General features: G+C 42.9%; 1 protein-coding gene across 2 annotated transcripts in view; it reads left to right on the forward strand.

The window, feature by feature from the left end:
- wwox (WW domain containing oxidoreductase) overlaps positions 1–26258 on the forward strand; it is a 187400-nt gene that overhangs the window by 26151 nt on the left and 134991 nt on the right. For both annotated transcript variants that reach the window (XM_019857088.1, XM_019857087.1), the window contains one exon: positions 20436–20524. In XM_019857088.1, coding sequence (XP_019712647.1) covers positions 20436–20524 — 89 coding nt within the window. The remainder of the gene's footprint in view (positions 1–20435; positions 20525–26258) is intronic.

Here is a 26258-nt window from a genome sequence, read left to right on the forward strand (position 1 = left end):
TCACCCCCATCCTCCGACAGCTCCACTGGCTCCCTGTCAAACTTAGAATCAACTTCAAAATACTTCTCTATACATTTAAAGCCATCCATAACCTTTCCCCCCACCCCCCCATCTGTCTGCTCTTCTTCAAATATCCGTTCCATCTCCTTCCTTCAGGTCCTCATCCTCCCTCCTCCTATGTGTACCCTCTGCCCGTCTCAGCACAAAAGGGTGCGGAGCTTCCAGCCGCTCTGCCCCCAAACTCTGGAACTCACTTCCACCCAACATCCGTATTGATGTCTTCCAACATTAAAATCCCATCTCAAAACCCACCTATTCAAAATTGCATACTTAATTTAAATTCACCTCTCCGTGAGCCGTCACCTTATCTTGGTGGGGGGGGTTTGTGTGTCCCAATGATCCTAGGAGCTAAGTTGTCTGGGGCTTTATGCCCCCTGGTAGGGTCACCCATGGCAAACAGGTCCTAGGTGAGGGATCAGACAAACCACGGGTCAAAAGACCCCTTATGAAGAATAAAACAAATGGATTTCAGTTTCCCTTGCCCGGACGCGGGTCACCGGGGCCCCCCTCTGGAGCCAGGCCTGGAGGCGGGGCTCGTTGGCGAGCGCCTGGTGGCCGGGCCTACACTCATGGGGCCCGGCCGGGCTCAGCCCGAAGAGGCAACGTGGGTCCCCCTTCTCACGGGCTCACCACCCATGGGAGGGGCCAAAGGGGTCGGGTGCAATGTGAGCTGGGCAGCAGCCAAAGGCGGGGACCCTGGCGGTCTGATCCTCGGCTGCAGAAGCTAGCTCTAGGGACGTGGAATGTCACCTCTCTTGCAGGGAAGGAGCCCGAGCTGGTGTGCGAGGTAGACAAGTTCCGACTGGATATAGTCGGACTTGCCTCAACACATAGCCTGGGTTCTGGTACCAGTTCTCTCGAGAGGGGTTGGACTCTCTTCCACTCTGGAGTTGCTCACGGTGAGAGGCGCAGAGCAGGTGTGGGCATACTTATTGCCCCCCGGCTCAGTGCCTGGTGGAGGTCTGCGCTCTACCCAATATCATTCTTGTATTATAATAATAATTATTAGTTTTTTAACCTGCTGTCTTGTCTCCACCCGTCCAATTTTCAAAGTCCGCTGGCATTGTCTTTTAGTGTATTTGTGGCTGTGGCACAAGTGTAATTTCACTTGCACTAAAACCCCAACAAGTGGTGCCAGGGGAGAGTGGAGCATATTACAGGTTCAAGCGGGCTGTGTTTTTCTGAACCGCAGAGCACATCAGGCCCACCTGACCGGTGACCAGGCTCAGTCCCTGTGAGTATGTCTTGTGTGTGTTCTGGGAGGCTCAATGGTGCCGGAGCCGCCTCATTGTTTTTCCTTTATAGCGTAAAGCCTTTATTAGGGGCCGGACCTCTCAGGCAGCCGCAGGGTAATATTAGCTAATATGTTTCAGTTGAGAAATGAGCAGGCATGATTGTGTGTGTGTGTGTGTGTGTGTGTGTGTGTGTGTGTGTTTCATTTAAAGTCCACTTTTGTGTTGTAAACTAAAGAGGTGTAGAGCACTTGTGTCAAACTAAAGATCCCGAAGCTACTTCATGTTTGTCCTTTAATTTGGCTAAAAATCTGGACCAAAATTTCAAATTTTCTTCACTTAACATCAACTCAACAATAGTTGTGTACTTAAATAATTTGGATGCATATTTTTTTCAGTGACTGCTGATTGTCAACCATATAAAGAATATTACAATTCCTTGCAAGGGCTGTTGTGTAGATTGGCACAAATCATTACTGTTAGTCTGTTCCCACATCATCTGATATTTTTACGCATTATGAACCAATTTAAGGTATTGAAAATAGCATGAGAACTCCTTTGAATGCTTGGAATGTCTAATTGAGTGTAAAACGTCTTGCCTCATTCTGCGGGATCCATGCAGCCTGATACTGCCACAAGATGGACATCTTGCTGTTTTTTCAAGTGGATATAGTTAGGTTACACACATTTGAGTAAGCCTGTTAAGTTCAAATGGATAGCTGTAATGGCACCAGTCACGTAGGTTAAATTTGCGTGCAGATTCTTTTCCACCTATGAGGTAGCCTATTTCAGCTCGTTATTTTGTTCTTGCATCACTCATGGCTGTTAGATGTAATGACATATAATAATATCACCTTGAATGATGCGGCGCTTTCCTGACAGTATGTAATAATATGATGAGGTGAATATCCATTTGCTTTTCACAGTCATACCTGCCCTCTGGGGTAAATCCTTGTCAACCGTGGGCAGAGCAAGGGAACTCTGACAAGACCAGCGACTGCTTGTTTTCCGAGTTGGAAGAGAGAGTCACACAGGAAAAGCGCAGAGACAGCAATACATTTTCGCTCATGGAGGCAGAACTTCATTACCAAGCCTCCAAATTGCAATTATCAATTAGTGCCATGGAGCTCTGTTTATGGTGCATGCAGCTAATATATCAACAAACACAAATAAGCAACAACAACAGGGTCACAAGTGATCTGGTGTCAATCCCAGAAGACTTTGAACAAGAGAGGCACCTTAGACTGTTTGCCAGTTAATAATAGGTCATATAAAAAATTATCAAGCATTCACATTCACTTCAGAGCAGTGGTTCTTAATCTTGTTAAAGGTACCGAACCCAACCAGTTCATATGCATGTTCACCGAACCCTTCATGAGTGAAAAATAAAAATGTATAAAAGAAATAAAAAAAAAAAAGAATTTATTTAAAACAGAAAAACACCCTAAATACAATTTCAAGACATAAGTATGCATTTTTTAAAATTGTGCACAAAATGAACCAGCCGGTGATGGCCAAGAGGGCGTCATAACTAATTGACATGTTGAGTCGGGTGTGCCTTCACATCCATGGCAGAGGCTCCGTCGAACCCCTGAGACCGATTCACCGAACCCCTGGGGTTCGATTGAACCCAGGTTAAGAACCACTGCTTTAGAGCCTTAACCAACTTAACTTGACTCATTTTGAAATGTGGAAAGAAGCCAAAGTATGTAACCTACAAGGCCCACGTGAGGATTTAAACCCAGAACCTCAGGACGAGCAGGTAGACGTGATAAGTGTGAGAACACAGTACTGCAATTTTATGAGTGTCTACTTCAAAATGGGAGAATTTCCATTTTGGCCCATGTTGAGATATTGAGTCCTTTCATAAAAAGACTGTACGCGATCCGAAGATAACAGTGACCTGCAGATCCGTCTCAAGTCAAAGGACCTTATTGTACTCAAGGTATGGCAGCCATGTCTGTTATTTCCAAGACTTGATTATTTGACAGCCCTTTAGTCAATGAAACACAGTTCTGTCTTTGTCACTGGCGGTGACCAAAGTTAATTGGTGCCTCCCGTCTTTCCTATGAAGGTTACTGCTGCTTGTTAATACATTGCTGTGATGAATTAGCCCAAATAAAAGCCCTCACACCCATCATGAATGATGAACCCGGGATCCGTCTGAGTTTATGTGGCTGTGTGAACATTTGGATACTTCCTCCAGTTGAATTTGCTTCATTAATTTGGCTAACCAAATCTCCTGTGTTGAATGAATGACCAAGAAAAGAGCCAAGCGAGGTAATGAAAGGGGAGGAGGGAATGATGGGCTGAGAGAGCAGAAGGAGATAGGAGGAGAGGAGGAGGTGGGGCGCGGGCATCCATTACGCCCCACAGCCGCCCAGGGGTTGACTTCAGCGAGACTGATTCCAGGCGATCAGGTTCGGACTCTATCGCCCATAAATCCCGGCATGCGACACTGATGGATGTGCGCCATAAAGCCTTCCCGTCCCAATGCATGGAGCAACACGGAGAACCACGGGGGAATGCCAGTGCTCCAGGTTCTTGTCAAGTAGGCCAGGGAGTGATGAGGGGATGATTGAGTGAAGGAAGGAAGTATCAGGACACGGGAGATCAGAGGGCAGAATGTGAATCGGTTTGCACGGACATTAATATTCGTTCACTGTCAGAAGACCTTCAAGCTTTTTGTTTGTCACTCCAAACTGAAGTTAACTGTAAAACTGAGTCATGAAATGAGAAAATTCAAACATTGGTACACCAAAACATTCAGGCAAATCATATATCATCTAACGCAAGTCCGCTAGGTTAATAGTAATTTGTAATGTGAACCACCAAGACAGGTTATTGAAAATCAGCATAGATATTACTGTAGTTATAGAGCTTCAAACATCTGCTGCCTGTACACAGAAGGTGCAGCAACACATACAAAAAGCGCAAACAACAATTTTCACAGGCAGTTATTCTCTCTCCTCTGTGGACAAAACTGGAGTTTGATTGGGGACCTTCTCTGTCTATTTTTCATGCTGTTGATTTTGCTGCCAGTCGACTGTTGCGGCGCATGTGATGCCACATTAAAGCCACGCAACTATAAATTCTGATTTCTTTGTATACGTAAAAATATGTGCTGATGCAGATTCATGAATGACGAACTACAAATAATAATCAAATTTGGCCTGATTGTATGGATGTGCTTGCCCCACTTCAGTTGTTGTACGTCACGGTGTTCGCTTCTACATTTCAGTTTATTTTTTGCACCCTGGCGAGATCTAAGATTTTTTCAAGCGATTACATTTCATGGGTTTTCAAATCGCAAGTCAGCTATCTATGCCCGATGCTTAAGATTTAACATGACACAGATATTGCTTTGTTTTTAATATGCTCATTGATTAAGAACAAGGTAAACATATCTTTGTTCGAAGGAATGGAATGGATGAATTAGTTTTCCTTTAATTGCAAATTCGAAACATTGCTACGGTTAGTGGTCGCAGACGTTTCAATTAATGAACTAAGTCATTTTTTGCCAGGATTCAGACTTTCTGGGATACCCTCGCATATAAGAAAGAGCCGCAGACACGAGTACAATTTTCATCCATTTACAAAAAGCTGGGAGAGCAGTAAAGCACATAAACCCAATGGGCACACTCACGCAGACGCTGCTGTCGGACACTCATGCGCCGACCTCACAGGCTACCTCACCACATTTTGCCTCTTTAAACCACGCACTGACACTGCTGTATGCAAACGTATTTTGTAAACCATATATACATATTTATGCTTGTGATTCCGGGCTTTTGTGTGTTCATACACATTTACAATGTGATTTAACAGTGCGTTTCAATCAGTTTACATTTTTTTTATTGTGTGAGAGGGGTAAAACTATGTTACACAATTTTATGATCACCTCTGTAGATTCTCAACTGAAGCGGGTAGTTCTGGAACGTGTCTTCCTATGACAAAAGTGGGGTTCACTGTATCCGCATCTTGAGCTTCACTTAAATTCTCATGAGGGCATGTTGAGCAATATCACAATATTGTGTGGAGACCATTAGTGCGCTTATTTAGTAAATTTAATCTCCCTGCTTTTGTCTATTTCGTTATTGTGTCGCGTGTCCACATACGGTGTTTGATGAGTGACCAAGATGAATAGAGCTCATTATGAAGCCTTCTGATTATAATAGGGGCCAAATACAGGAACTGCAGACCTGGCTAGACAGGAAATGGAGATGTGCACACCTCCTCATTAACCAAAGCCCCTTTTGGGCCGTAAAGCACCGTCCCAATGAGAATGAACCAAACGCCCTGATTAGAGGGGCGGAGGGGCTCTGCTGCCCTAATGAAGGTTTGCCACTCATTTATGATATTGGTAGAGGTGGTATGGTGACTAGGCCTGTGGGACAATGTACGTGTGTGTGTGTGTGTGTGTGTGCGCAGATGTGAGACAGCAAATGCAGCATGTTTGTGTGGATGAGATGGACATCCACAACTCATTTGGAGGAGTCAGTTTTACGGCTGCGGTTAATGGCGATGAGCTGGTGTTAAGAGGGTTGGGAGACACTCATTTTGCATAAAACTGGAAGAGGCCTTCACAGTTTGGTTGTGGTCAAGTTGGAGGCTGTGGGATTTTTCTCACAAGCTGACAAAAAGCCTCCTCTGCTTGACTATGAAGTACATTATTGCTATTTTGGTCATTACATCCTGTCACTATATTGACCAACTATAAACTGTCCAACACAGGTGTGCAACTTAACCTGAGGACTGATTTGGCCTGTCCACTAAGGCCTACCGCGCCGAGCAGAACTGTCAAAACTGTCGCGCAGTGCGCGGGGTTTGACAATAAGATTTTATGAGTGGCCGACTGTCAGCCATCAGTGTCACTGCCATTCAAAATGCTTCTCAAAATATCAACGCACTCTCCTCTAATGTAGTCCTTTCCTATTTTTGTGGCAACCCGCTTTGTCCTTGATAATCACGCCATGTTTTTTGTCGTTCAATGAAAAAAAAAAAACACAGTATAGTATATTGTACAGTATGTGGAGCCTCAAAACTCAGGAAGACAGTTCTGCTTTGGAGTGGAGTGTAGGCTAAACAAACGTACAGGCTCTTTGACAGAAGAAGCAACGATCAGACTAGACATGAAAGTAAACATCAAAAGAAAGTGAACAACAGGGAATCTCAAGTTTAAGCTCATTTAAACAAACTGCATACGACTAAACTAGAGTCCCGATCGCAGCGCTCCCCCCTTCGTTTCTCCGCTTTCTAATATCTCCCCCGTGATCGCCACGGGAGATACCTGGAGTCCACCTCATTCATCACGGCGGTTTGATTCCTCAGCTTCAAAGCGAGCAGAAGAAGCGAGGAAGAGTGGAGTCATAACAAGCCCTCCTCTGTTCTTCCTTTCAAACTCGCTTTCCTTCAAGTGTGCGTGCGAGAGATGAATACAGCCAACAGAATTAATTGCACTCCGTTACAGAGGATCAGCAAGTTTGCACTGTCGGTGTGCTGATCTGCCATATGGCTGCCCACTAGGTGAACGCTTTGATTAATGTTGGCCCGTTCTTCACGTCTCCCCCCCGCACGACCAATATTTGATTCTGATGACTGAAAGTCAGCTTTGAGTTCCCGAGCGTCTCCGTTGTCCTCATGTTTCTCCTTTGTTTGGCCGCTTTTCATCCGATCACTTGACGCATCTCCGTTTACCGCCAAAGTTTGCTTTTTGTTGGAAAGCTCTTCGTCTCAACGTGTAATTGTGTGGGGGTGCCACCGAGGAGGATACTGCGGAGTGTCACTCCGATGGGCTTTGCAGCTATGTGTCCTTTGCAGTTGATTAGGCCTCTAGTGTGTCTAGACCTCCTTGATGAGCCTCCTTGGGCCTGATTTACTAAGATACCAAATAGCAGTTGCTAAATTGTATGCTCACTCACTCTAATAAATTGTGCTAGCTTTTGGCAAACGGGGATAAAAGTGGTGGACATATTTAAAAGATCGCTTTTGGTCGCTGATAGTGTTCACCATGGAAAATTCGGGAAAACATTTCCAAGCACAAAAGGAAATGTTAAATGATGGAATAAGAAGTGTTAGTGGTAGAGGCAAATAAAAGCATAAAGTTACAGAAAATAATACTGTCGCGCTGATGATTTGGGGGAAGCCAGCAACTGCATAATAGCCATGTTTTGCTTGATTTCACACAGAAAACTGTTTCTTGGGCGAGACCAGTACCAATTGCTACGGTACGCTGAAAACATCCAGACAGATCAGTGACCTTAAATTCCCAGTCCACCAGCGTGCGTACAAAGCTGATTTACTTAAACAAAATGTGGACATGCGACTCATACGGCACACAGGCTGTACCATTTACGAACACAAAAGACATAATAATAGTAATAATAACAAAAATAATAATAAGGTTCAGCCACAAGACAACGCTAACGAGAATGCCAAGTCTCGTGTAGAACACTTGTTATCTGTAAATTACAGTTTGCCGCTGTGTGTGGAGCATATTTAAGAAAATTCTACGGTAGCAATGGGGGGTCAGTGTCAGCGCCATCATCAACTTGCATGAGATAAAATGTTCATTCCTAAGGTTATAAATTCAAGTTTTTTCCCCTCTTGTTCAAATGTTACCTAACGCCAATGCAGACACCTTGAGTGCTTTGTTTTCCTCCTTTTTCATGTTGCAGTCCTGCTGCTCATCCGTTTTCGGTTCTGCTCGCTCTTAGGTGCTGTCATTGTCACGTGTTCAGATGTGGCCCAGAGGGCCCTAGCTAGACCAGGGGCTGGGAATGAGCTGTGAGCCCCCATTCCAAGGGGTTGCCCACAGTAGGCTTGCTGTCATTAAATCTCCCTGATTACCTTTGGTGGCTGTGGCGGGGGAATGGTGGGCTCTCCAAATCAGCTGATTGAGATGCAAATGGGGGGCAGTAACTCACAGGTAATGCAGAGGTGCACCATTCACTGATGTGCCCAATTCCTCTTCAGCTCTCACCAGCCTCACATTGCTTCCTATTTCCAGCAAGTAAATCGGTAGAGTCAATCAAGAGTCGTTTGGTAGGTGTAGAGATTTCCAACCAGTCACTGTTAACCCTGAGGTTGAGTGGTGATCAGTCCAAGACGGAGTTTGGTCATTAAATCAGCCCTCAGTCCTGTTTTCTTGATGTCTTGGTTCCAACTTGGTCTTGACCCCTCAAATGCTTGGTTTTGACTTGTTTTAGGTTCTTCAAAATTTTGGTCTTGACTCGGTTAAGAAGGACATTGTGTAGGTTTCTAAAAATATTATCATACAAGCGTTAACCGTGTTTTGGTCTTCACATGGTGTACAACCATCAAAGTCCTAATTTGCTCTTGGTTCCTCAAAGTCTTGTTCTCGACTTGGACTTTGCTCCTTAAAATCTAGGTTTATACTTTTCCTGACTCCTCAAAGTATTAGTTTCAAATTGTCCCCCATAGTCCTGGCTTTTCAGGCTTACTCTTAATTTGGTCTGATTGCTCAAAGTCTTCACCTTGACTTGGCTCCCTTAAACAATGTCAAGTTTGATTTTGAAGAGAGACTCACCATGCCAATTGAGCTCCTAAAGATTGACGGAAACCTGTTGTGCCTCGTGACAGTCTCACATAAACCAGAAATCACCTCACACTTCCTCAGTTTCTGAGTGTAAACAAAAGGACACAATAACGTGTCAGGTAGCGGGTCCGTCATGAGGGGGGCGGGATGAACACGGGCACAGGAGGAGAAAGAGGGAGGGGGAGGAGTAATTGCAAAGTCCTTTGCTGAATTGTTCAGTGGATGCAAATTTAAATCCCTGCTATTATTTTAATAATCTGCCTTTTACTGCTTGTGCTCGGATCATTTGTTTGCAAACCAGGTTATTTGGAAAGGGAGGCTCGGGGGTAATTTCATGCTTTGGAGCATTTATATCTATAACTTAATGAGAAGAGGGCCTGTTGTTTCCTGGTAGTACGCTGATAGAGGCGAGCAAACTTTTGCCTCCCCGTTTAGGGTCCTGTTAGGAGGCAATCATGTGGGATTACCCTGATGGAATTCAGGAGCAGGCAGAAGGGATGCAGCAATGGCTTGAAGACCAAATGAAACACTGATGCTTCATTCTGGGATTTTCTAGGTCTGGAGGATGTTTTCCATTTACCTATTACAACAAGCTAACGCAAATTTCATCTAGAGATTTCCTGAGGTTTCATCATCCCCCAATCTCATCTAACTGGAATCACTATGTTTTTCTAATTCAGATGGGATCCCTGTCGTGACCCTGCACAGGTCTAAATAATATAAAAAGTGAATGGAAGTTCATCTTTTTTGCTAGTAGGTCAAAGTTATTTTATTTTCCCAAAAGGTCATCATACAAGCCTTAACCTGGTTTTTGTCTTCACTCGGACTCAATCCCACAAAATGTTGTTCTAGGCTTGATCTTGGCCCCGCAAATTCTTTCCCTGACTTGGCCTCGGCTCCTCAAGGTCTTGGTCCTGACTTGGTCTCAGCTCCTCAAACTCTTGGTTTTGATTTGCTTTTCAATCCTATAAATCTTGGTCTTGACTGGGTTTCGGTTCCTTAGTGTTCATCTTGACTCTGTCTGTGGTCCTCAAAGTCATTCCGACAATCGGAGTCATCCAAGATTTCGCTAGATTCAATCATCCCTCAACCCTGCCTAATTGAATTGACTATGTTTTCCTACTGTGAACATTTTGGTTGATATCTTAATTGGTTCCACTCTATCAGTTATCAGTCTCTCAGTATCAGTTTACGCAATGCAGGTCAGCCTGGTCCACATGATGTCACTTAGTCCCAGGAATCAGCCTTGAGGTCGTGCCCCAACTCGATTTACACAACTTGATTACATGCCCGGCAACAGAAAGGAAGACTCGCCATCGATGGTCAGCCAGCGGGCAGTCTGTCAGGTGATTAACATTTTTAATGTGGTTACCTCCTTGGTGGAGCCAACATGGGACCAGGGAGGCGGCTGGATGGAGGCGCTGAGGACGAGGCACACTGCCACATCCAGGTGCCCATGCCGTCCTCATTCCTTCGCTCCCCTCTTCCCCCGTCAAGGACTCCTGGAAGCGTGGAAAATCGAATCAGACTGCATGAATTAGAGCATTAACTCAATTTGTTTATAAGGCGTCATTTCTCCTCCGGCAGGCGGCATCCTCCTCGACGATCTGCGGCTCACTGACCCAGGACCTTTGCGGAGGTCACTTGATGCATTTATTACGTTGTTCACCAAGGTTTTTTTTTTTCCCCCGACTTTTATCAAGTGACAAGGGGCTGGCCATACATGAGCAGAATACTATTATTCAAATTGGTCTAGGATGCTTCAGAAGACAACCTTAGCCCCAGCCTGCGTGTGGCATTTACTAATAGTCATATCTTATCCAAATCTTTACATTTTTATGTCCACAGCAAATGTTTTCTGTGGCATAGGTTTGTTTGTTTATGTGCAACTTTATATCTACAGAACTACCCTGCTATTTGTGGCCATAAATATGTAAGAATTTGTTTTCCCATCTCTTTTTTGTGTATTTAAAAAAAAAAAAAAACACAAAAAAAGCGGACCGACAGTGGTACCCTATATTTAACCCTTTCATGCACCGTGTAACCTGATAACATGATAAGTTGTCCACTATAGTAATTGCTGTTCTTGAAAGAGTTAAAGATCAATTTGTTCCGTTACCAAACTTGGAACTCAATTTCCTTCTAACATACTCAGCCAATAAAGATCACTCAGATTCTGACTCAGATTATGACACTGACACTGCTTTCAGTGCACCAGTGGCGGTAGAAGTAAGCGTGAGGTGTTACACCTCACGCACCTGTTCCACAAGATTACTCGAGTCTTTAGCGAAATGACTCGATTCTCCTCTTCCGTGTCCGTTTATAGTAGCGAGGTAGAAAAAAAAAGGCAGATTATGCCCACTTCCAACAAGCCGTGTGAAAAGGACTATTGATTCATTGATTAAGCGGATCTTGTTGTGTTCCTTGGTTTTTCTAACTTTGTGACTTCCTTTTCCGAGACGGAAAGATAAAGGCCCCAACTACTCTATTTCTAGGCTAAACTATTGTGACAGTAGTAAGTGCTAAGCAGTTTAGAATATTGCCAAACAAAAGAACCTTTCATCAAAACGCACAACAGTGCCTGCGGATGCTGAAACGTTTCTTCATCAAAAGCTCTTTTATACACTTATATACATCAAAGGCCTCCATGGTTCTTAATTGCCAGAATCTTTTCTTATTCAATTAATTTATGCTTGTGTTTTCATAAAGATGAGACAAAAAAGGGGGCTTTGGGTAACCAAATCAGCACAGTGGAATTGATCACGGCTGTGTGTTCAACACAAGAGATGTACACATATGGAAATGGCCTTTTCCCTGTGAGTGTGTTCTGTAATTTAACAGCCCTGCAGTCACCGAGACGATACCGGGCGCGAATGTTTCCGCAGAAATGAAAGTAGCGAGTTTAGACCACGCAATTAAAAAGAAGACATTATGTTCGCACTTGCAAGAGTGGAGCTTTGCCGCTGACAAAGTTGGAGATGCCGTGCGTACGCATGGGGTCAAGCACGTGCTCTGTATGCTTACTCTTGTGTGGCACATTTCGGACGTTTAGCTTCCAAACCCTTCCACACATGATCAGTTTGAAAGGTGGAATGACATTATTCATCTCAAATAGTTGCACTTGCACCTTTTCATCTCCATTTGAGAAGAAATTCATACATGTGTGTATCAAGATGTGCTCAATCACATGTACAGGTTTTACATTAGATCACGATCCCCTTAACCTTGCATCAATTGAAAGAAAAAATAGGGATTTTTTTTTCTTCACAAAAATTGTCAGTTGGTTTAAAGTGCACAAAGTGGAATATGTTTCCCATCCCTGGTGTTTATTTCTTTAAACTGCATTCCATACAACAGTGAGCTCTTTCAACAGGCGAGTATGCCGAGCACTTGTTTGTACCCTTACATGCAAACATAGAGGTCCATAAATGGTCCCTTTTCCTGTTTCAACCATTTGTTTACCTTTTCTAACCACACACAGAATTTATTTGTACATAAGGGTTTAGCTGTGAACCCCATTTAACAACATTTTTAACTTGGATAGCAAAAATGGATCCTTAGATTACGCTAAATCTTTTTTTCTGACAGCGTATTGAAAAAAAAAAAAAGTACTCAGATAAGGAATTGCATTTTAATTGTGCACTCGGACCTGCAGCGTAAATCCAGCCAAAGTGCTAAATAATAGGCTTCTAGGTCTGCAAGTGATGCTCACCAAGAATAATAAGATGTGTGTATGCATATTCTGTACATGTGTAATTGCCGGCATTCATTCCGAGGACTCTCAAATAGACGGTGGCGATATATAGGAATCACATTAAAGTGGTGCTTGTTAGGCGTGTCGGTTACACCGAAGACGTGCCGGAAAATGTGCACTGTCTGCGAATGTGCTGCAGATAGAGAAGTCCAGGGGGGGAGATGAGTGAAGAGGAAATAGAGAGGAAGTACTGAAAGTTAAGTATAGACTTACCTTGACTTGTATGTGCAATTTGTTCTTTGACATTACTGCTTGCTCAAATCAAGTGTCTCTCAATTAAACGCTGCCCATTGAAAGGAATGTATATGACATTCATCCAGTTCTTTTTAATGGATGAATGTGGTCAGCAGGCAATCACAGGGCACATACAGACAAATAACATATGTAGGGCACACTGCATTATAAGGTGCATGGAGTAGAAGCTACAATAGTGGCTGCCGTTGCATTATGGATCCACTAGATAGAGCTATGCTAAAGGGAATACAATATAACACAGCTTTATTTGTGTAGAACCTTCATAACCGCTACGGCTGTGACAAAGCACAATTGGTTCCTGCTAATAATCACTACTAGATGGCATAGGAACACTCAAGAGGGAATATAAATTTAGAGTCGGATTATAAGGCGCACTGTCGGCCTTTGAGAAAATTGAATGCTTTTTGGTGTGCCTTATAGTGCAAAAAATACGGTATTCTATTTTTTTCCATGAAAGCTGACGGATTTATCAGACATTTACACACATCTGCTTTTATTTTGGAAACAATGATCACCTTTTTTGCACATTTTCTGCCGTGTTTTGGACCAAGCCATGAAATGGATCATTTTGCATTTTCTGCACTCTAAATTTCAAGTAGTGCGCTGTTTTTGAATGACGGTTTGACCAATACGACTTAAAAAAAAAATCTCATTCATCGATTACTCGAGAAATTACTGACAGATTAATTGATTACTAAAATAATTTAGTTGCATCAGTTGCAGCCCTCGGACATTTCCAATACAGCAACATCCGGTTTTGATACGCTCATTGAAAGAGCACAATAAATGCATGTCACGAACCATCTTAACAAAAAATTATCTTCTCGTTGTGATTAAAACTGTATTTTTTGAAGTGTATTTTATTTGATACAGTTTTGATATTGGATTTGATTAAGATGTGCTGTGGTACCTAATTAAGTGTGCTTCACGCGTGTGTTTGTGTGGAACTATTTGCCTCAGGCCCGTCGCAGCTCGAGTGTCTGCACACGTTGAAAAAGCCAACGCTGCAATTATGATGACCGCCCTGTCCTTTTCATTCCTCATCTTTTATCTCAATCTTCCTCTTCACCTGTCTCACTCTCTCCAGACCTGTCTGTATTCTGAAGGCAAATTTGATATATTTAAATATTTATTTCTAAAATTATATAAAAGCCTGTGTGTGGTTTTAGAAGGAATAAAGCATATCTCTGAAGAAGGAATCTTTATTTTATAAGCAGTGCAGAGAAAGAGTGAATGAAAAAATGGGGCAGAAATCAATTAAAATTGGAAATTGGATTTTTGCTTCATTTTAAGGTTATGTCACTCAGACTTACACAGTATTCATGACGCGTTGAAATAGCACAACAAAATGGTGAACTCAGTGTACAGGCCACGATATAGTGAGTGTGGAGAGATTCTGAACAAAGCCTTGGATTCGCTGTGTGTGTGTGTGTGTGTGTGTGTGTGTGTGTGTGTGTGTGTGTGTGTGTGTGTGTGTGTGTGTGTGTGTGCGCGCGCGTGTGTTTGCTTGCACGCGCACATGTTTGGTTGCACGTGTGATGCCTGCCATCTCGATGTTCTCTATTTATTGTTCTCTATTATTTATTTATTTGCTTTTGAGCGCATCAGCATGTCCGAGCCTGACCGTCCACGTTTCTTATCTGGAAAAATCACCCTGCGTCCTTCCTTCACCTTTGCCGTAGTTGGGCCGTGCTGCAACTGCTTGATTTGTAACTTGATTTCAGGGGAGGAGTAAAAAACAAAAAAACAAAAAAAAAACCTGTTGATTATCCTGCTTTCATTAAGACGGGGCGGCGCGGAGGGGAAAAAAAACCTCTGTTTGTGGGGCGGGGCAGGGAGAAAAAAACCTCGGCTCGTGTCAGAGAAAGAAGAAATCAATTTAATACAGACTTAACTGAAGGAAATTGCATATTCTGCTTGTATGTGCTGATCAGGCACTTTTCTTTTTCTTACTCGAGACCTGACTCCCTCTTAATTGCAGCTTGTGTGTGTGTGTGTGTGTGTGTGTGTGTGTGTGTGTGTGTGTGTGTGTGTGTGTGTGTGTGTGTGTTTCATTTTGTATGTGTTTTTCATGGGCGCATCCATCTGTGTTAGGTGCTTGAGTGTTATATTTTGTAGGTCAGTTTTCAGACCTCTGCCAGGGCATCCAGCTCAACATGCTTTCTTTTTCACCAGTATACTGTGGTACCTTGATCTACGGCCCATTTTTCCCTTTGAAATTAATTGAAATTTAGTTAATCCATTTCAGCCACCCAAAATTGCATTTTGTATTTGTGTGTTTGTTGTCTCACTCAACGTCTATCTGCTACTATGGCTCTCTTTGCCCATATGCAAAGGGCGTTACAGTACATTAAAGGAGAAGTCAATCCCAACATTGTCTTTCCAAAATTATGTTCTATGCGCCTCTACCAGTCTAAACATGGCATTCTGATTCGTTTGTAGAATATGAATTAAGCAGCAAAATTTACACATTAATCACAATGCTATGTTTAGTCTAAATGGGGCTGCATAGTAGAACGTATGATTGTAAAGACATTTGAATTGACTTCCCCTTTAATTTCTCATTTTGTTTTCCACTTCACTGAAGGGGTGGCATAACTGAACGTCCCTCATAGATTGTATTTTCGCCCGCAAAACAAAGCAAAAATATTGATGACTGCTCGTAACCTGTGAATTTGGGCACATGTAAGAACAGTAACTCAAAATGAAATCATCATCGTAGTGCAGAAGACTGCAATTTTGAAATTTGTAACTCAAGCTGTGTATGTTGCGGTAGTTGTATGCGTGCATATGTGAGTGAAAAAGATGTTGAGGAGTCGGCTTGGTATTTATGAGTAAATGTCATCATTATGACAACATGATGTATGGGGTCCCTTCGCCTTCCTTCGTCTTCTTTTGGCTAAAAATACACATCCGTGATAAAATACAGTCTGAATCGCTGATGACCAATTTAGCCTTGCGTGTTGCGGACAAGGTCACAAGAGATCCGGGCGCCGTTCCTCCCTCCGAGGCTTTCCTCCTTTCCCCCCCACTTCTACGGAGCAAGAAGAGAGGGGCTCAAACTCGTTTCTCTAATTGCTTTTTATAAGGTGCCCTTTTCACACGCCTGTCTTGCCAGCTCGTTCACTTTCACTGCCGCTACAACACCTTACCGCCGCACCTGCTCAGGAAAAAGAACCAGTTTAATTTAGCTGTCACCTTTTATCGATGCTGTGTATCGACGTCAAAGCATTTCATAAAGTTTGGGACAAAATTCCCCCATCGCCTCGTACATTTTGAGTTGGAAGTGTGGTGTGGAGGGTAATTGTTTTGTCGAGTTGGATCCAGTCGTATTTGGACATTACCCTTTTTTTATGGTGGGGATTAGTGGTTGGCAACACGCATTATGGTGGGCAACACGCTGGACTGGCGGTTGATGGTTTTTATGGTGAGCAGCACGGTGGACCAGTGGCTGGCGGGTTTTATGGTGGGCACCACGATGGATTAGTGGTTGATGTGTTTTTTTTTTTTTTTTTAATGGTGGGGGGGGGTTTTTTTTTTTTTTTATTTTTTTTTTTTTTAATGGTGGGGAGTATGGTGGGTTGTTTTTATGGTGAGCATCACGGAGGACTAGTGGCCGACGGTTTTTATGGTGGTCAGCATGCTGGACAAGTTGTTGATTTTTATGGCAGAGACTTTCATTAATGGCACTGATATGGTGAACATTTTGGGCGTTAAAGTATCCAGTGTTTCATTGTCTTGTGTTGTGTGCTCTCTTTGTATGCGTTTCTGGTCTTTGTGGGTGTTAACGGAGCAGTAGTTTTAAGGGTTTAATTACATAACATCAGTGCGAATTTCTGGTAGCCCATTTTGACTCTTTTTATGATACGTTAGCCATAAGCTAGCAGACTTTAATTTGGTCTTGAAATACACAACTTTTAATACATAAATAAAAGTCTAGTGTGTCAGTTTTACGGAAAACTTCAACTGGGATTGACAGACATCTTGAAGCACGCATACTGGGGGTCTTATTTGGAGAACTGTGTTTTCTGAGTTTTTGATTCCTCGTGGTGACTCCCCCATTTCTTGGCATCAAGAGCGTGAGGACTGCCGCGAAGGAATCCTCTAAAATGTTGTGTGCTGTGACAAGTTTAATTGTGTTTAAATATGAATGAGAGGTAAAACTGTATGTAAAAAAAAAAAGTTTTGAATTTTTTTTTTAAATGTTCGTTATATTCCAGATTTTTACCTCTCGCCTGTTTGTGAGCTTTTGGCAAAGTGAGGGCTGTGTTTGATTTCTTAAGTGTTGCCCCTCCATAGGTGATCTCTGAAGGTGGCCAAGAGGTGACGCAAGATGGAAACAGGGGTTAAAGTATGATTGGGAGTGCCCGAGGAGGATTAGGAGATGAGATTGTGCTGAGTGCATTAAGGCAGTGTATTATTTGGCGGTTCCACTTGCTTGCCTCCATTAGGGTTGGCTGCTGTGCTGTTTAAGAGGTCAACTAAGTGTGCGCTCGTGTTTTTTAAGAGTTACTAGAGTGGTCCAGTGTCTTATTGAACAGGACGGGTCTCCCCCTGCTCTAATACCTCTTCATTTTATTGGATTGGATGGCCCAAGTTATAATTGTATTAGTTTTTGCCTCCGCTTTTCATCCCCCCCTCCCCAGCTCATATGCCATCTATCTACTCAGCAGTAACCACTCTGTCACTCTTGAGGAGAGAATCCCCGTGTACACTCAGCGCCCACCTCCCCATCCACCACTGCGACATCCCTGCAACATATTACCACACAAGCACAGGTAGTTTGAGTATCCCTCAAACTACCTGTGCTTGTTCCAGGCCCTCAAGCATTTGGCAAAAAAAAGTGGTGATATGGAAAAAGCATGTTAAAAAATAAAAACACCTAAAAATTCCATCGTACTTATTTTACCGTGGCGTGAAAAAGTGTTTGCCCCTTCCCTGATTTCTTATGTTTATGCATGTTTGTCACACTTAAGTGTTTCCATCTTCAAAATATAATTCGTCAAGGGCAAGTACATTCAGCAGGGTTCATAAAAGGTTGCAAACAGTTTTTCTCGTCTCTGCTCCGAAAACAGCTTGCAGTGAATAAGTGAAATGCACTCAACTAAAATCAATAATACACCATGTGGAGTAATTACACTTTGGACAACCAATTTCTTTCTGTACATTCTTTTTTTAAAAACAATTTTGCAGTGCGGTTTTCCGTTATTAAAGCACATAACAAAAATTGAGATCAAATTTGTTTTGTTGGCTGGAATAGATTTATGGTATTTATATAAATTTCAATATATGAATATATTATTTCAATTAACAATTGTTGAAAATCAATTTTGACCACGTACTGGAAAGGTTTGACACTGACGGTTTTACGAGCAGATGGAGGTAGAAGAACCATCTTCAAAAACTCTACACTACAGGATAATTGCTCAAAACAATCTTTTTGACTTGACAATTAGACTTTCGAAGAACCGCTCAAATTCTCACTTTGTGTGTACCTCGCTTAGTCAGGTCTTGTCGCTGCCGCACAGTCAGCAATTACCCTGGAGTGAACCATTACACCCCCCCCCCCCCCCCCCCCCCCCCCCCAAAATCTCATTGTCCCCTCGCCCTTGAAGTGGCCAGAAGTTTTTCAGGCTCCTCAAAGAAACAAAAAAAACCCCAAAAAACAATTGCATTCTCTTTATCCCTTTTTTCTCCTCCTTCCAAAACCTGGCCATCTGTCTAATTGTTCACCTCCATGGCTTTAATGCTTTTTACATGCCCCCCCTTCCCACTTCTTTCCAGGCAATAAACTTTATTTTCTTCGCAAGACTTCCATCTACGGAAGGGGTCGGGCTGGCTGGTTGCTCACCTTCTCCCTGCTGGATTTGCTCCAGTGGGCCTCACTTCAACTCCCCCCCTCTCCTTACTTATCGCCCATCTCTCAATCTCTCTCCCTCCGCCTTCTCCATATGAGTTTGTCAAGCTGACACCTGCAGTCATCTTCTCTGCTGGTCACCCGTCCTCTCACGCTGACCTCTTAATGATCCTGCCGCTGCCTGCCCTGACCTTATTTCCACTTCAGTATTCCTCATTTCCCCACCAAATTCCTCTCTCATGCACAATTGAAGCACAAGTCGAAACCGCGGCCGCACTTAGTGGACTATTTCTTCTCTTCTAAACTGTGTGAAAGTGTCTCCGAGTGTGAAACAGTTGTCTCCCCTCACCTGTGATTACTGCTGTGTGCATATCATATAAGCGGGCGCCCTTATAATCCCATCTATAATGGCCACAATCAGCACTTTAATGCTTTGTAATATCACCCATGTAATGGTAGAGTGTAGCAGCAAGAGAATAATTCAGGCATAGATAATGGTGTGATTGCACGTTTTTACCCTTGAGTCACAACATTGAGTTGGTTGTGTGTGTGTGTGTGTGTGTGTGTGTGTGTGTGTGTGTGTGTGTGTGTGTGTGTGTGTGTGTTTGCATGTATAAATACCTCCCAGGGCGGTTAAGTTGCCTGTAAAATGCCTGAAGAAACACATTTCCATCAGCGGGCTCTCTTAACCCTTCACTGTGGCTTGTACTCACCGCCCCACAGAGCGTCCTTGCTGCGAGTGTCGCGTACGCTTTGCTGAGCCCAGGGAGACGCTCCCATAAGATACACACAAGCCGCGGAACACTCTTGCGGAGGTGTAATGCGAGCTGACAGTCATCCTTGGGGATGGCAGGGACGAGCATCCAGGATTCCTGCTGATGCCAAACTCAAATGGCCATCGGGGAGTTCTACGAGTCTTTCTCGGGCATGACGGCATGAGTCAAACGGAGCATTTATCAGGAGGAGCGTTGACAGGCTTTATTACGATTATACACAGTGGCACCTGTCATATTTTTTGAGAAAGAAAAATAGTACTCCAAAATATTGTTCCCTTTTAAACACATAAAAACGTAAAGGATGAAATGGTTCTTGCCACTTTTTAAGGTACTTTTTATTTAACTACTTTAGCGCAGTACTTACAAACAAAATAATAATAATAATTAAAAGTAAAAATATCAGCATGTAAGCTGCATCTAATGTTTTTTGTTGTTGTTGTTGCGATGCTTTTTTAAAATCACACTTTGCATAGGAGTAAATTTGAACATGGCAATATGTTTGGAATTCAAAGGACCATATTGTAGTGCAAGGCCAAACTCCCACTCCCACACGCAGACTTGCACCTGACTCCAGCTCCTGATGTGACTCACGTTAGATCTATGTCCCTTAGAGGCACACATAAAACACACAATTACTACCTTTTGTACAGCAATTAACAGTTTATTAAACCATTTTTTTCCCTTTTCAGCATATTTTCATGTTTTATGTTTTTATACAAGCAATGCTATTTTTCTTTATGAAAAACAATATGGTTGGGTACTGCAATTGTTTAATGGCATTTCTAATTAATTTCATGAGGGAAAACTGCTTTTATATAAATTAAACACACAAGTCCAGTTACCAGTGCACCTTGTTTCATTGAATGTTATTAACAGAGGAAATAAGACCAATAACCAAGCTTGGTTGTTCCATTTTTTTTTTTTGTGTGTGTTGTCCCTTCAGCAAAAAGCCCGTGTGGAAGCCATGATGTGCGACCTGGCCTCTCTCCGCAGTGTCAGGGAGTTCGCAGACTCCTTCAAAGCCAAAAAACTGTGAGTACAAACAATATTCAGGTTACCTTTGGTTGAAAAGACACCAAAAGCCTAAGAAGAAAACATTGTTTACATGAAAATGCCTATGGAAGCTGTAGAGACCCTGTCAAAACAATGGGTAGGTTTATAACTATTACTTGGAACATCATTTTGATGGAGACTTTTTGACCATGATGTCACATCCTTCCAAGTAGCAAAAAATGTACATAAATATTTTAACACTCCCCAGCCTTCTCCCCTCCTCTTCTACAAACGACCTGGGCCATCTGTCTGTTTTGAAAATCGGTTTCTCTTGAGCACAAAGTTTACCCACCCCTGTTGTAGACCCATTTTCATGTATCCTAATAAAAGATGTCCAGACTGTTCCTGATGGAGACAAGGACTAAGGGGTCAGCGTGTGTATTTTTGTTCATTTACTGACTGACATTGGCCCCGTGGACTTGATGGTTCTTATTCTGTGCTGGTCAGCATGTGTCTCATTGGCCGCTCGCATCGGTGCTATTTCGGGGCGGGGGGGTCATGTATTTTTGTCATCAATACTGCTCAACCACCTGCAGGTCTCTTGTGGCAGCATGCATGTGTGTGGGTTTATTTATGTACATATATATATTTATATGTGTATATGTGTGTGTGTTGGTGTTGTTATTGAGGGTGGGGAGGCCCTTGGGAAGAGGCACAGCAGCCATGGCCTGCAGCAGCCCGGAGGCAGGGTATGACCATCCAGGACACGAGTCTTGGGGCCGAGCCAAACCTCACGGAGGTTTCCCCTCCTATAATTTGCCCCCCACCCAGTCATACTGAAGCTTTGACCTTCCTCTATCCCCCCCCCCACCCCACACACACCCACCCCACATCCACGTAATCCTTTTTTTTTTCTTGCCGCATACAATGCATCCCTGTTTATGTGGGACATACGTACCAGATCCACCTGCAATAGGTCAACCTCTGTCATAAAGAGTGCAGAGTAAAACCAGGGTTTAAATAGTTTAAAACTCCTCACACACATTTGAAGTTATGAAACACACTTTGTTAAACCCATCGTAAACATATTGGAACACGCAACAAATATTGGAAGCGTAAAATGTCTAGAAAATGTTGTGTGGACTGTAGTATTTGTGTGTTAGATATCTGCATGAGGGTGGCTCAGAGGATGAGTCTGCATGTGAATGTCTATGAATGAGTTGAGGCCGGCAGCAGGTTCTGCATCGTGCTCAATGTGTTTCGGATTGTTATTGTGAAAGATTTCCACGATAATATTGTGAGAATATCTGCGAAAGACAATAGTTACATTCCACACACACACACACACACACACACACACACACACACACACACACACACACACACACACACACACACACACACACACACACACACAAAATCTACAATCTAGCAGGAATTTTTTGGATTACAAATCATCCCTTGGTTGATTAATAAAACAATAAAACATTAAACAAACAAATAAATAAAACCAGTTTATTTCTTTAGTTTTTTTTTAAAATCGATTTTTATTAAAAATACTTTTTTTTTTTATTTGGGTGGCTGTATGGATTGATTGATTGATGATAGATTGATACTTCATGTTTCTCAAAGGGTGCTATGCAAGTTTCCTTTTGTGGTATCGCTGAATTAAATGTTCAAACTGTGCATGATGTGACAGTGGCTTCCGCTTTTTAAAAATTGAGTACAGTACATTTGTTAAGCACAGCTCGGTTATATTTAAATTAAGTGCAATACGTTGGCTTTTAAATATTTTGAAATTTTTGTTTTGAATGTTTTATTTCGAGAAATAATTTCGTTTAACTTTTATTAGCAATGCATTTTAAGTAAATTAATCACCAAGTTATGTTTGAAAAAAATCTTCTATTTAAGTATAATCGTGTGTATGAATATATTAGGATTAAAACTGAAAAACCTAAAAAAAAATTCTCCTGTGTTTTAATTGTGGTCATTATGGGGGGTACGACCACATTCCCATTTGCAATTTGTTTATTTGCTAAGTATCTCTTTCTTATGTCACCCCTCAGTCTGTCGCTCCGGTTCACTACCTCACTATTTTGGCAAGGTTGTATTTCTTCATTAGTGGTGCTGTTGGGGTGGAGGAAGCGCGTGGGGGAGGGACTCCCAGGGGACGTCAGAGTACATTAATTCTCATCACAAGGCGAACGGAGCAGAGTGGAGGCTGGGAGCTCTGAGCTGTGAATGGCACTGGGCAGCTGTCTGAGTCCGCCACCACTCTATTACTGCACGTATGTCTTCGGGCATAACGCACGCAAACACGAGCATCGTGCGTGCATGCGCGTGTACACTCAGGGAAAATAGAAGCGAGCGCACACGAGCACAATCATACTTCGGCAGCGTGTAATTGACAGGTGAAATGTAATCAGAGTCTTTCTTTTTTTTTCCCACCCTTCTCCCCCGCCATCGTTTCTCACTCCCTTGCTTTTAAGTGCTTTAGTCAGTGGCTTTCACGCTGCTTTGTGTTCCATTGACCCCGATTCCGCTTTAATTGCCTGTCCTTTGAAATGAAATTACCTGGATATTGATATTGTTCAATGCAGGGCAATTTGGTGGCGGAGTAATTGATGGAGAGCGGCACTGACAGAGTGACCCGAATACAATTTCTGCTGAACGCTTCGTAATTAACACGTGCCATTTGTTCCTGGATGCATTCAGCCTGGTGTCATTGCAGACATATTGCTTCACATTACAGGTGTAACAGTACTTGGATTCAAATTTTTATGTATGGAACACTCGGGAAAGTAGGAGGGATGTCTCCATCACATTTTTTCTTTTTTTGCACCCAAGTCGAGTTACTCGATTTGTAGTATTTGCTGAAACTGAGTCTGGTCCAATACCTCTGTAATGCATGAATAAGCATTTGCATCACGTGGCCGGATCAGAACAACCACGTATGATTTCTTCTCATCTTTCGCGGGTGGGTCTGTCCACTTTGAAATCAAGTCCTCCGACTACCTGACTTGTTTAACTGGATGGCACATCTGGCAGTTGATTGACACCCGAAGTTCACATTATAACGCACACTGAACGACACGACACTTCTCCGCATTTCCACCAGCGTGTTACAGTGGAAAAACTGTGACCCTGTGTTGGGTTTTGAGGCTCCACATACAATACGTTGTTCTTCATTGTTGTTAATGAACAATAAAAACATGGTGTGATTGTCAAGGAATCTGTTAATTGCTACAAAGACAGAAAACAGACAACAAATAAATGGAGATTGTGATGATTTTGAGAGTCTGTTGGCAATGATCGATTATCCCATTCACACACACTTTGATTTCGAACCACAGGTACATTATTAATAAAGTATATTATAAAATGAAACATTTATATAAGGTGGATGTACCGCACTGTTGACAGCGCTGTGGTGACCGGTGGGTGGGTCGTTGGTGTGTGTTTTCTGTCAACAATAAAATGTAGCGGTAATGGCTAATAGTCTGGGCCCATCTCGCTCTCTCTCTCACACACACACACACACACACACCCTGGCAATATCCTCCGTGCTGGTCCACATTATCACGGAGGTCAGGGGCCGTACCCAGGGGGGTTATTTAAAGTAAATATATAAACGGATGCCTCCCCGTTTGGTAGTTAGCACCCTCGTTTGAGCGGCGCTGAGATTGCACAGTGCAGCGTTGGCCGTGTTGTGAGAGGCCTTTAATGTGGCGAGCGGGACCGTGCCTTGGGCGGCAACAGGCCTATTAAAGGCCTTCATTAGAGCCGCACTTATGAGAGCGGGACTAACGGGTGGGCAGTTGGATTAACAGGCCTCCCGCATTACAAGCTCGCAGCTCACTTCAGCTCACCGGACCTTTTCAGAACCAAATGTGTGCGACTAAAACGGTCAATCAGACAACAGGTGTCAAACTCGCCTCATTTTATGCAGCTCACAGATGCAAATTTGTCATGTTTCCTGCCTGCCTTGGGTTTGCTCTTGTCATTCTTGGCAGACAATCTGAACTCAAATTGGTATTTTCCTTAACTCCTAACAGGTATTGCAAACATTTTTTTCAAATTATAAAAAGCTATTACATCTGGAGGTTCACACCGCAGTCTCAAACCAATTTATGCCACTGAAATGAACGGAAATGCCATTAATCCAGACATCAAACATATTTTTTAAAATGTGTTTTTAGGAAAAATAGCACTGTTCAGTTTTGTGCTGTCTAAAATCACAAACTAATATTATAATTAAACAGAATGTAAAGAAATGAACATTGTTTCTGAAATTGCTCAATTTTTTCACTTCCCTTCTACTGAACTTAATCTTCTTCACTGTTCTCTTTTTTCTGACACACTTTCAGTGCCCTTTAATGGACAGAGTTGTGCTTAGAAATGATTTTGTTGCCTTTGAGTGTCTATATAGTCTTTATGGACTCCTACTGCTTCAGTATATTATTAATGTGTAAATATTACGCTCATACAGGTGTGACAAGTTGGCCCATGGTTTGAGGAAAAAAAAGATGCTTTTTTGTGGGGAGGGGGACAAAACACAACAAATTTCACTGTGGTAACCATGTGAACTGACGGTGGCCGGACGCCCAATGTCTTTGTCTTCTTCTGAGGCTGTTGCTCAGAAGGTGTCTCCTCACCTTATTATATTTTAACATGCGCCGCAAGTGCGTCCCGCCGTGAAACTGCTGAGGTGGGCGTTCTTGAAGTTGACGAGGTTTGTGCTCTTTAATGAACCTTGCGTGTTCGGGAGGCCTGAAGGTGATCGCTACTGTACACTTCTATGTAATAGCACGGGATAGCTCATTATAGCGGGAGCATAACAATTCGCACATTAATTTTCCAGCATCCAGTTTTTAATTAATCCAGTAGGCAGTCTTAAACACAGGGTACACAAATTGCCTCCGGCCTCATAATTAATTCTAATGGAAGAAATTAAAAATTGGTGGGGTGTGTTTGGATTGTTCGTCTGTGTTACAGTGGCTCCGAGCTCGCTGGAGCGACGCTGTCACCGACAAGCATCTCTTACTGCCCCGACCAATCTAGTGGTCTTCGAGCCCTGGCATGCAGATAGATTCATTGTGTGTGTGTGTGTGTGTGTGTGTGTGTGTGTGTGTGTGTGTGTGTGTGTGTGTGTGTGTGTATCTGTCTTTGCACCCGCTCGAAAGCATATGTTGCTTTATTGGCCCCGAGTGCTCTTGCGTACCAAAACCATATCTTTTCATTGCATGTATGAAATAAATATATAGATACATAGAGATGTATATGTATATGTACTGTAAAGCTGTTTAAATTGTTTTATCTGACACTTTTAAAAACAAAATGGGGGAGACAAAAAAAGACCAGCAAGGAAAAAGAAAAGGAAAAAAAATACTAATGTTTCCGAACAGGCGGCCTGGTAGTCGAGTGGTTAACATGTCGACTTCACAGTGCAAAGGTACCGGGTTCAATTCCAGCTCCGGCCTTCCTGTGTGGAGTTTGCATGTTCTCCCCGTGCTTGCGTGGGTTTTCTCCGGGTCCTCCGGTTTCCTCCCACATTCCAAGACCATGTGTGGCAGGCTGATTGAACACACTAAATTGTCCCTAGGTGTGAGTGTGAGCGCGAATGGTCGTTCGTTTCTGTGTGCCCTGCGATTGGCTGGCAACCGGTTCAGCGTGTCCCCCGCCTACTGCCCGAAGACAGCTGGGATATGCTCCAGCACCCCCCGCGACCCTAGTGAGGATGAAGCGATTCGGAAAATGAATAAATTAATGTTTC

Source organism: Hippocampus comes, unplaced genomic scaffold (assembly GCF_001891065.2).
Source record: "Hippocampus comes isolate QL1 unplaced genomic scaffold, H_comes_QL1_v1.1 scaffold186, whole genome shotgun sequence".
Lineage (NCBI taxonomy): Eukaryota > Metazoa > Chordata > Actinopteri > Syngnathiformes > Syngnathidae > Hippocampus > Hippocampus comes.